This window comes from Phocoena sinus, chromosome 13 (assembly GCF_008692025.1).
Source record: "Phocoena sinus isolate mPhoSin1 chromosome 13, mPhoSin1.pri, whole genome shotgun sequence".
NCBI classification, from domain to species: Eukaryota; Metazoa; Chordata; class Mammalia; order Artiodactyla; family Phocoenidae; genus Phocoena; species Phocoena sinus.
The window spans coordinates 39,192,302-39,204,665 of NC_045775.1; the positions used below are offsets into that span (position 1 = coordinate 39,192,302).

General features: G+C 40.3%; 1 protein-coding gene across 1 annotated transcript in view; it reads left to right on the forward strand.

The window, feature by feature from the left end:
* Positions 1–839: 839 nt before the first annotated feature.
* The window catches only part of MSH2 (mutS homolog 2), a 73,144-nt gene continuing 61,619 nt past the window's right edge, over positions 840–12,364 (forward strand). The window contains exons 1-4 of the mRNA XM_032653473.1: positions 840–1,136; positions 5,863–6,017; positions 8,913–9,191; positions 10,459–10,605. Coding sequence (XP_032509364.1) covers positions 926–1,136; positions 5,863–6,017; positions 8,913–9,191; positions 10,459–10,605 — 792 coding nt within the window. The 5' untranslated portion in view covers positions 840–925. The remainder of the gene's footprint in view (positions 1,137–5,862; positions 6,018–8,912; positions 9,192–10,458; positions 10,606–12,364) is intronic.

The following is a 12,364-nucleotide window of genomic DNA, read 5'->3' on the forward strand; positions in this document are numbered from 1 at the left end:
GCTTTTATGGGGGAAGGGTGAGCAAACAGGAGAGTGCAATACCTTTTGTAAGGCAGGTAAAGGCAGGTAACTGTGCAGGACGTAACCTGACCTCCTTCAAGTCTTTGCTCAACATTAAAAAAAAAAAAAAATCACCCCCCGTATCTTTTTTACCTAAACACTTATCTTCTAGCAGTTTACTTACTATAAGTTTACTAAGGATATTATCTGAATCCATTCATTAGAATGTAAGTTCAACAAAGGCAGTGGTTTTTCTCTTCTTTACTAGTGATCCTCAGATCCTAGAAGTCTGGCGCATAGCAGGCCTTCTGTTTTTGAATGTATGAATCAATCAAGGAGTGGACGATACGAGAATTTGGCCAGGACGGAGGCTGTGGAGAAGAAACGTGTAAGCTTGATGCAGGCAATTTGCTTAAAAACGAAAACTGAGGCAGTTGGAGAGAGAGGGGCACAGGTTAAAAAAATACTGTGATAGGGAGGAAGGCTAGTTTTTCCTTGTTTTCAAGTTTCTTTCTGATTTCACTCTCTTGCTTCCGGGTACATAATAAGCTCAAAACCTGCCAGAACTTTCCACCTGGTCTCCTAAACTAGCTAACCATACACCTGGGACCCACACCAGTGCAGCCGAGAAAACCCGGATAGCTGTATTCTTTCAAGGACGGGTGTCTGCCGCGGCGGCCTGCGACCTAGGCTCAAGCATGCGCAATAGACAGAGTCACCAGCGTGCGCGGGAAGCTCGGCCGCGTCCGATTATGATTGGCTGTCGCGGCGCACTCCCACCCACCGAAACACAGCGCTGGATGCTGATTGGGTGTCTCCTCAGAGGCCGGACGCCTCACGGGGAGCGAGGGAGGGGAGGCGGGAAACAGCTTAGTGGGTGCGGGGTCGCTCAGTTCCATCAGGCAGGCGGCGGAGAGGTTCCGAAATGGCGGTGCAGCCGAAAGAGACGCTGCAGCTGGAGAGCGCGGCCGAGGTCGGCTTCGTGCGCTTCTTCCAGGGCATGCCGGAGAAGCCGACCACCACGGTGCGCCTCTTCGACCGGGGCGACTTCTATACGGCGCACCGGGAGGACGCGCTGCTGGCCGCCCGGGAGGTGTTCAAGACCCAGGGGGTGGTCAAGTACATGGGACCAGCAGGTGAGGGCGGGGACGGCACGGGCTCAGGGGAGGACCCCGCGGAGTTGGCTCCTCTCAGGAAGTGGGAGGGTGTCGGGCAGGGAGACACGGGGGCGGGGACGCTGGTGCCTCGTGGGGCCACTGCGCGTGCTCCGGCCCCTGCCTGGCCGAATGGGGCGCCACCCGCCCCCTGCCCTGCCTCCATCCTGAGTCTGTTCCTCCGGAGCTGCCCCGGATCAGACCTAATAGCGATCGCTACGTGCCAGGCTTCGTGCGAGGCGTTTTAACACATTGTTCTATTTAATTTTGCTGCAGTCCGCGTGGGTGTCTGCTTCTCGCTCCAGCTTTGGCGCTGTGGATATCGTCACAAACGCCGCCAAACCTCTTTATCACAAACGCCAGTCCAGGATTGAGATTTAGAATAGAAGGGGGTTAGGGAGACCGATTTACGTCGCCAGCGTGATTTTGCCTGTTTAGCGAACGTCATTTATATCGCTGTTCAGCGCAGGGACCTATAGTGTCTACTGTTAATAGGCAGTATTGCCAAGTGGTCAAGACCTCGAACTGGAGCCAGATTGCCTGGCTTCAAGTCGCAGCCCCTCCACTTACCAGCTGTGTGGCCTTGAGCTAGTCATGTATGTCTGCCTCAGCTAGGCATTCAGTGCCCTCGGTAACCCATCGCCACCTCTCTAGCATCATCTCTCCCTGGCAAGCTACAAACTTCTCACCCTCTTGTAGTTAGATGTTCTGAACGTCGAGTTTTATGTTAATCTCTTTTATCCCTGGCTCCTAGGAATGAACATAATAGGAGGAGTAAGGAGTTGTGGGTTTTAGTCCTGCCTCTGCCATATGCAGATGGAAGGTTACTGACAAAAGCTGTTTCATTCATTAGATAGACATTTATTGAGTGCTGCCTTGTCGGGCAGGGTTATGGACACTGGGAGTACATAGATCAAAAGGCAGTATCCCCACCTTCACAGAGCTCCCCCTAGTGGAGAGCAAGGCATAAGTAATTCCAATTCCAGGTGAAAACCTATGGAGGATGCTCCATAACAAGTTGCCAAAGAGGCAGAGGCAGGATTGCCAAAGACTGGAGCCGTCAGAAGAGGCATTACAAGAGAGGTTAAAGTTCACTTGAGTCTTGAGAAACCCTGTACCCATTAGCAGGAACTTTCCGTTTCCCCTGAGTCCTCCCAAACCCAGGCAACTGCTAATCTGCTTTCTCTCTCTAGATTTGCTTCTAACATTGGTCTTTTGTGACTGATTTCTTTCACTTAACATTTTCAAGGTTCATCTGTGTTATCAGTACTTCATTTCTTTTTATTGCCAAATATTCCATTGTATGGATATACAATATTTTGTTTAATCCATTCGTTAGTTGATGGACATTTGGGCTGTTTCTTTTTTTTTTTTTTTTTTTTTGGGCTGTTTCTTGAACCAATACTTTTAATGTCGTCTGTACCCATTCTCTCCTTCCCTGTTGTGCCAGTGAAGAGATGAGCCTTTTGCTGTGGTCTGGATCCCCTCTCCTCGTCTCACAGATGGCTTTTCTGTTGATCATTTCTTCTCTCTTTGGTTCATTCTTTTGGCATTTAGACTTATTCATATCCTTTTAGCTACTTTTCAACAACTATCAAAACATTATTATAGGGGCTTCCCTGGTGGCGCAGTGGTTGAGAGTTCGCCTGCCGATGCAGGGGACACGGGTTCGTGCCCCGGTCCAGGAAGATCCCACATGCCGCGGAGCGGCTGGGCCCGTGAGCCATGGCCGCTGAGCCTGCACGTCCGGAGGCTGTGCTCCGCAACGGGAGAGGCCACAACAGCAAGAGGCCCGCGTACCGCAAAAAAAAAAAAAAATTATTATAATAAAGTCCTGTGAGGTGGGTTAGTACCTAGCTTCAATTTATAGATAGGAATCTGAGTCCCTAAAAGGAAGTTCCTTATCTTTTGCCTCTTTTGCTGTCAGAACTCAGTTTAGAAGCATCTCCTCTTGGAAGCCTTTCTTAACTCCCATCTTAAGGCTGCCTGGTTAGCTGCCCCTCTCATGTGTTCCTTGCCCTAGGACCTTCTCCTTACCTTAGACACAGCATTTATTTTACTCTATGCCGATATACTGAAAGCTCCCAGAGGGCAGGAACTCTGTCTTAACCAGTCTCTGCCTTAGAATCCCAGCACCTGGCACAGTGCCCACATGTAAGCACATTATCAGCTGAATGAAGATGGGGGCTCCAAATTATTCTTGAAGAGGAGAATCTTGTATCAACCTGAGGTTTTTTTTCTGCACCACGTGGAGGCTGGGTAGCTTTCTCTTCCAGTTCCCCTTCAGTCTTACTTCCCAGCTTTCAGACTTAAAGCATACAGCCAAGCTCTTCACCAGGAACATCCAGTGTGTCACAAACAGTCCTTTGAGAGAAATAGTATCTTCGGAGGATAACCTTTTTTTTTTAATATAAATTTATTTATTTTATTTATTTATTTATTTATTTGTTTTATTTATTTTTATTTTTGGCTGCATTGGGTCTTTGTTGCTGTGCATGGACTTTCTCTGGTTGCGGCGAGTGGGGCCTACTCTTTGTTGCGGTGCGTGGGCTTCTCATTGTGGTGGCTTATCTTGTGGAGCACGGGCTCTAGGCGTGCAGGCTTCAGTAGTTGCAGCACATGGGCTCAGTAGTTGCAGCACGTGGGCTCTAGAGTGCAGGCTCAGTAGTTGTGGCACACAGGCAGCAGGGATTCTTGTCCACTACTTATAACTAGTGAACTGATATTGAAAGTATCAGCTGTGTTTTGCTGTACAAAACAATTGTATTATGTCATTTAATTAATCTTTATGCTTATTTGTATTTGATATTTGTACTTGATATGATCTATTGTTAAATTTAGGTTAAATCTTTCATAAGATCCAGAATTGTCAGAATAATCTACAAGTATAATCTGAATTACCTTTAAGTGAATAATTTTTATTACCTATATTATATGAAAATTGAACTTTAATTCCATTTGATGATGTGGGTGATTTTATTTATTTTGTAAAGAAATTGTTATTTACAAATCAGAACTAAGGTGAGACGCTATATTCCATCTAAGACAATTTTTTAGCCTTGGCACTATTGATATTTTGGACCGAAGAATTAATTTGTTACTGTGAGGGGCTATCCTGTGCACATTTAACAACATCCCTGCCTCTTCCTACTAGATTCTGTTATTATTCCCTTTCCCCAGTTGTAACAACCTAAATGCCCCCCAGGCATTGACAATTGTCCGCTAAGGGAGCAAGATCTTCCCCGTTGAGAACCAGTGATGTAAGATGAAGGCCAGGAAGTTCGAAAACTCAGTTGACTGGATAGGGGAAATAGATGCACTCATACTTTACGGGTGGTAGTGTTAATTGGTACAGCCAACCAAGGGGGATAGTCTGCAATATTTATAAAAATCACACATATCATCCTTTGATAAAATCTAGTTTTAGGACTTTGTCTCACAGATACACTCAGATATTTGGAGAGTGAAGCACATACAAGGTTATTCATGCAACACTGTTTTAATAACAAAGATTGGAAACAACCCATAGGGAAGAGGCTAAATTATAGAAATTCCTTAGGTTCATTGGAACGTTTGCAGCTGTAAACAGAAAGAAGCTGATTATGTACTGATGGAACAATCTCCAAAATACTATATCAAAGTTAAAAAAAAAGATACAGTACAGTGTGTATAGTGTGCAATTATTTATGTAAAAGAGGAAAAAAGCAATGCCTTATATTTGCTTGTGTGTGCCTAGACTATGTTTGGAAATATATTCTATAAAGTGATAACACTTGGGTGGTGAACTAGATGTGTACGGGACAGTGGTGAAATGCAAGTCTCCTTTTTGATGTACCTTTTTGAGCCTTTGTTTTTTTTTCTTTTTTTTTGATGTGGACGATTTTTTTTTTTTTTTTTTTTTGCGGTACTTGGGCCTCTCACTGTTGTGGCCTCTCCCGTTGCGGAGCACAGGCTCCGGACGCGCAGGCTCAGCGGCCATGGCTCATGGGCCCAGCCGCTCCGCGGCATGTGGGATCTTCCCAGACCGGGGCACGAGCCCATGTCCCCTGCATCGGCAGGCGGACTCTCAACCACTGCGCCACCAGGGAAGCCCTAAAGTCTTTATTGAATTTGTTACAATATTGTTTCTGTTCCGTATTTTGGCTTTTTGGCCGCAAGCCATGTGGGATCCCACCTCCCTGACCAGGGATCAAACCCACACCCCCTGCATTGGAAGGCCAAGTCCCAACCACTGGGGCGCCAGGGAAGTCCCTGAACCTTCAAGTTTTGACCTATGTTACCTAGAACACTTTATAATGAATAATAACTAATTTATTTTTATGGACCTTTTGAAAAAAATCCTATACAAATACTATTGTAGTTATTACATAAGAGTTTTATTCAAACTTGTGAAAAACAAATGATAAAAAAGGACAAGTAGGATTAGCTGTATGTATATTGACTCATTCTTTTGTCTTTGTGTCTTCTCAATTTTTTATTTTGATGTGTAGGCTCCAGAGGTGCAGGGGGTTATGTCTATCCACCATTTTATACCCTTCATCTGCTAAAGTCTCTAGGACATGTAATAGGTGCTTGATAAATAGTTTATTGAGTGAATGAATTACTGGGAAAACAACATAGCTTGGGGGGAGGCATTGTGTTAGGTCTTCAACACTTATGACTTCAAATCCTCAAATCTGTAACATGTATTTTTAATATTTTTCTTTAGGAGCAAAGACTGTGGAGAGTGTTGTACTTAGTAAAATGAATTTTGAGTCTTTTGTAAAAGATCTTCTTCTAGTTCGTCAGTACAGAGTTGAAGTTTATAAGAACAGAGCTGGAAATAAGGCCTCCAAGGAGAATGATTGGTATTTGGCATTTAAGGTAATTATCTTCCATTTAAATTTAGTTGTGTTTAAGAGTAGACAAAATAAAAACATGAGAGAATTCTGTGTTGGTTTAATATTTTAGCCAGGTTGTGATAGTAAAATGCTGTGAGAAACTTTAATATTCTTTAGCATGTGGTTTTTAACATCACAGTTTAATAGCAATTCAGAAATTCAGTAAATCCTTATTATGAGTATGAATACTCTGAGCTTTGTCACTGTCCCTAAAACCTAAATAATAAATAGCCTTTACATAAAGTTGAATACCAGCATTAAAGAAGACTTGATTTTACTGTTTCTGAAGTAATATCACGCAAATTTACATATCCCAAATATCTATTTATACACGTTTGTAATGTGTTTGGATATTTGTATGTTCCTTTCTCTTTCATTAGACTGTAATGTTTTTAGAAGTGTGGAACTTTGTTTAATGCTGATCATATTCCTAGGTGTGCCTAGAAGGGCGTATTGACGTGCTTCTAATGCCTTCATGGAGATGGGGGTACTATTTTTTTTATTTAAGAACTATCTTTATTTTTAGCCTGTAAAATCATGTTTCTGTTTGTTCACACACAATAGCTTCACATAAATATTGGATAATGGTTAAAATGTTGGGGAGGTGAGATTTATCCTTGAAAGGGAATAAATGTGTGGTAAGGCGGGACGGTGTTCTGGGCTTGTATTTGGCTGATCTCATTTCTCCTCTGTCCCTCTGCATGACCTTGGCAAATTTCCCAGCCTTCTCCTATATCTGTTTCCTTATAAACAGTAAAATTAGAAGGTTTTTAAGATGTTTTCTGACCTGAAAGGCCTGTGAAAGTTTTTTTGTGAGGTTTAATACAACATTTGATGTTGGTGTTGCCCCAAATAGAATATTCTTCAGTATTCCTTCCATATTGCCTGCTGTCACCACCCCCCGCCTTTGTAAATGTTGACGTTTACTGAAGATTATATCTGAGAGCATTTATTCTTTATTATGGAATTTCCTCGGAATTTTCATTGCTACTTTACTGAGAAAAATGGGACTTATAGTTTTATCCTACATTTTGAAAGATTTTAATAGAAAATTGAGGGTACTACAAAGTGATGTTTTTCCATCTCATTCTTCACAGAGCTCAGTTAGTAACAACACCAAAATGTGGGATAATGAGTTCAGCTGGTTAACTGGATTATCAGCCCATCACACCTCACTCCTTTGTGTCATCAGAATCCTTTGAGATGCATTGTTTTTAACCCCTACCTTTAAGGTCAGGGGGGAAAAAAATCTTCAAATATGTATCTTTATCAAGTTAAAAGATAGTATCTTCATCCTGATATTTATTTTAAGAAGTTCAGATCTAAAACTGCTAAAACTGATTTATCTTTTCATTTTTAGCTTATTGATTATATTGTAAAGTATTAGTAATATTTAGGAGAGTTGACCTCTATAATTGACTTTTTTGTTTGTTTAATTTTTGGCCTTGCTGTGCGGCTTGTGGGATCTTACTTGATAAGCTAGCTACTAGTTCGCTTTTGAGAGTTTTTTTAAGGTGTGCATAACCTGTGCGTGTAAATCCAAAGCCTGTATGTGAAAATATGATGTTCATATTTGTGATTGAATCAGTGCTTTTTAAATTTGAGTATCAGGTAATACTAGCTTTCCTTTTTTTTTTTTTTTTTTGGTCGCAGGGATTGTACCCAAGCCCCCTGCAGTGGAAGTGCAAAGTCTTGACTGCTAGACCGCCAGGGAACTTCCTCCATTTCATTTTTGATCCAGATTTTAATCAATAATCCATACATAGTTGCAGGATATTCAGAACCATATTGAGAAAACATAAATGATTATCATGATTATGATGCTAAAGACATTTGAGAACTATTGATGGCTACTGGTTGCTTAAATTTGACTTGTCACTGTGCTCATTTGGACTATTTCTGACTATCTCATGTTTCATACTGTGGTCCATCAGTTGCCCCAGAAATGCCTCACGTTAACAGCAACCTGTTAGCTTCTGATCATGTTGAAGTACTGTTACCCACCAGCTTGACACAGGTGGAGCCAAAAGCAAAGAAACTTGACCCTTTACTTACCTTGCACAGTCTTAAAGAGATTTCTAATCTTTTTGAAATTTTGAAAATAGGTCAGGAACTTCTCTGGTGGTCCAGTGGTTAAGACGCCGCACTCTCAATGCAGGGGGCCCGGGTTCGATCCCTGGTCAGGTAATTAGATCCCACCTGCCACAACTAAGGATCCCGCATGCCGCAACTAAAAGATCCCGCATGCCTCAACTAAAGATCCTGTATGCCTCAACAAAGATCCTGCATGTGGCAACAAAGATCCCGTGTGCTGCAACTAAGACCCGGCACAGCCCCCCCAAAAAAAAAATTGGGCAAAGACCCTTTATTTGGAAGTCATTGATCTAGAAGAATCTTTGCATTTTACAAATAAATACATTGATATAGAGAGATGTCTATCCAAGGTTAATATTTAAGCTAATAATACTGTTTTTCTATGTGGTATAACTACTCAGTGAAAATTCTGATATGTGCAACCAGTAGGTAGTTTGGCAGAGTGTAGAAATTTAGGCATATCATTGAGAGGGTTATCACTTTGGGTACCTCAATGATTGTGTGAGTGAGTGTAAACTTAGATGCCAAATTTCAAACTGAAAATCGCTTTTGATACTGTTATTTTTAGATGTGCCCAAGTGTTCTGAAATTAATTGGAAAAGTAAAGAGGATACTTTATAGAAAATGTGGTAATATTAATTGGACTATATGGTTATAAGTAATGTTTTTTGGTAAGAAAACGTTTCATTAATAAAATTCATCTAGGTTGGGTAATTTCTGTTGGTTAGTAAAGTTTTAAAGTACATTCAACAGTTTCTTAAAATTTTTCTTTATTTTTGCTTAGGCTTCTCCAGGTAATCTTGCTCAGTTTGAAGACATTCTCTTTGGTAACAATGATATGTCAGCTTCCATTGGTGTTGTGGGTGTTAAAATGTCTACAGTTGATGGCCAAAGACAGATTGGAGTTGGGTATGTTGACTCCATACAGAGGAAGCTAGGACTGTGTGAGTTTCCTGATAATGATCAATTCTCCAATCTGGAGGCTCTCCTGATTCAGATTGGACCAAAGGAATGTGTTTTACCAGGAGGAGAGACTGCTGGAGACATGGGAAAACTGAGGCAGGTAAGGAAATGGAGTGTAGAGATAGAGGAGAATCCAAGGCTAGGAATGGCTCTAAATTAACATAATACTGTTTTACTGAAGGAAAAAAAATTTAAAAGGCAAAACCTTTTAAATCTAATCACAACAGGGTTTTGAGGAATGTCTTGATGTTTATCTTTGATAGAAACTTTGTATCTTTAATAGGACTTTAGAAGGAGCTGTTTCTTGTTTAAGACTTGTTCTACTTCAGATCATCCCCCAACCCCCCCCCCCCCCCCCCCCCCCCCCGCCTCCCGAAAGAGTAACTCAGTGCCATTTTAAAGAGATCACAATTGATAAAAGGAGTGCTTTCACAGTTGGGGGGTGCAGGGTGGGGAAGAGGTGATTTAGGGCCATTAAAGAAAAAAAACTATGACTGTATTTAGCCTGGATATATCAAATAAGTTGCAGTTCTTCAGGATTAATTTTTAATAGTTCAAGTGGAACTTTAGCCTATTATTATTATTATTTTGATTAATTTTTGACTGCGTTGGGTCTTCGTTGCGGTGCGCTGGCTTCTCGTTGCGGTGGCTTCTCTTGCTGTGAAGCACGGGCTCTAGGCACACAGGCTTTGGTAGTTGTGGTATGCAGCCTCAGTAGTTGTGGCTCGCAGGCTCCAGAGCGCAAGCGCAGCAGTTGTGGCTCACGGGCTTATTGCTTCGCGGCATGTGGGATCCTCCCGGACCAGGGCTTGAACCCATGTCCCCTGCATTGGCAGGTAGATTCTTAACCATTGTGCCACTAGGGAAGCCCTAGCCTCTTATTATTTTACTGATTCTTTTATTTTAACAAAGTTCGATTTTGCTATTTGTATAGATATATGGTTTATTATTTAGATGTTTAAGGGATGTTGTATTTCCCCCAAGGATTCTTTTCTTCTCATGAGCCTCAAATACAATAAGAACTACTTGAGAGTTAGCATATCTGTGCTGGGCATTTTTAGCATAAATAGTATTTAGGCAACTTTCCACAAGTATTATTCTGTTAAGAGTTTTTACTATTGAGACTATTTTTTGAAAGCTTTATGTGAGCCTAATTTTAAATTTCCATGAAAATTTCATTTACACATTTTAAAAATACATGTTAATACATATATTACCAGTGTCTTCTTGCATGTTGCATAAAAATTTAATGTGGGTTAATAATTTGTTAAGCTGTTATCACTTTATATTTGTCAGTGATACAGCATTCCTTATTGCTTTTCTTGTTCCTTTTCTCCTAGTAATTTAAAATATTTCTTGTAAAATAGGTTATTCAGAGAGGAGGAATTCTGATCACAGAAAGGAAAAGAGCTGACTTTTCCACAAAAGATATTTATCAGGACCTCAACCGGTTGTTGAAAGGCAAAAAGGGAGAACAGGTGAATAGTGCTGTGTTGCCAGAAATGGAGAATCAGGTATGTGGATTACAAATGTGAATTTACCATTAAATAGTGACTTTTTAGAAGGTTGCTCTGTCATCTATATCTCAAAGCCCTAAACTAGATCACTGATATTTAAGCTTATTTTAATCTATGAAGAAGCTTGTGAAAAACTCAAGGACTGACTAGAAAAATTTAAACATAACCTTAAATATAATTTCATTATATTTACACAATATGTATCCTTGGGGTAAGGAAGAGTTTATTGTTTTATTGGTTTCACCTGAAGGAGCCTGATTACTGTCACCTAAGTAGGTGAGGTAGCTTAGTTGTTTAGGGGGAAAAAGACCTATCAAAGTTTTACAATGTACGAGCTGTGGGGTTTTTAATAAATTACTTCAGTTTCATTATCTGTCTTACAGGATCGTTGTGGAGATTAGGAAGTAATAAGGGTGAAAGTATATACAGTGCATAATAATTGCATAATGTTACATTTAAACAATTCAAAAATTGGCACTGGTTATGTATGTTCAGTGTAGAAATGAATATGCAAACAATGTAACTTTTTAAGGGATTTTTCAGTGGTTGAAGTTTATCTTCAGTTTTTCAAATCTTTGAGGCAAGTATGATTTGAGGGATGTATTTTTATGGTAAAATATTAGAAACTCTTGACAGGTTATTTGTGGATCACTGATAAGTAAAATGAAGAATTGTATATTTAAATAAGAGCAAGCTCTAGCTTATTTTGAAAATTGATTTCAAACTACAATAAACAGACTATTATTACTATCATGATTTTGCAGTGATTGCTTATCACATGGTAGTTTGATCCTTATAAGCTAAGTTTACCTGTTTTACTTTTCTTGTGTGACAGAATCAGAAGCGTTGTGTATGAGCAATAATCCCAATATAGACGTTCCCTGACGTATGATGGTTGAACTTACAATTTTTTTTTACTTTACAATGGTGCGAAAGTGATACACGTTCAGAAGAATCTATACTTCGCATTTTGACCTTTTCCTGGGCTAACAATACTGAGTGCAATTCTCTCGTGATGCTGGGCAGGGCAGCGTGCAGCAGCTCCCAATCAGCACGCAATCACAAGGGTTAAATGACTGATACACTTACAACCATGCTGTCCCCATAGAACCATTCTGTTTTTCACTTTCAGCACAATATTCAATAACTTTTGAGTTATTCAACTTTATTATAAAATAGGCTTTGTGTTAGATGATTTTGCCCAACTATAGGCTAATGTAATTCTCTGAGCACATTTAAGTTAGGTGAGGCTAAGCTACAATGTTCAGTAGGTTAGGTGTATTAAATGCATTTTACATTTATGATGCGTTTATTGGGATGTAACCCCATCATAAGTCAAGGCAGATCTGTATTAGAGAAACTTACTTCAGCGTTGAAAATGGGAAGAAGCTTTTAGGGCTACCAAAAGGTGTTATCATCTGTGTTTTGTGGTGACGTAGCAGGAGATTCTTGTGACAACCTTATATATTTGTTAGAGTTTGGCAGAGGCAGATAGATGACTGTGTTATCAATTAGCAAATATATGCACATTCACAATGAATCTGGTATCGAGTATAAGTAGAACTTGTCATTGGGCTATCAGTTTGATGTCCTTAGCTTCTTTATTTTATGTAGTAGTAATATAGGCAGTTTATTTAAACATTTTATTTAAATACACATAGGAAAGTGCATATATCATAAGTGTATAACTAAATTTTCATAAATTATAAGTACCTACATGACCAGCACCCATGAAACAGAATAGTATCAGGATTGT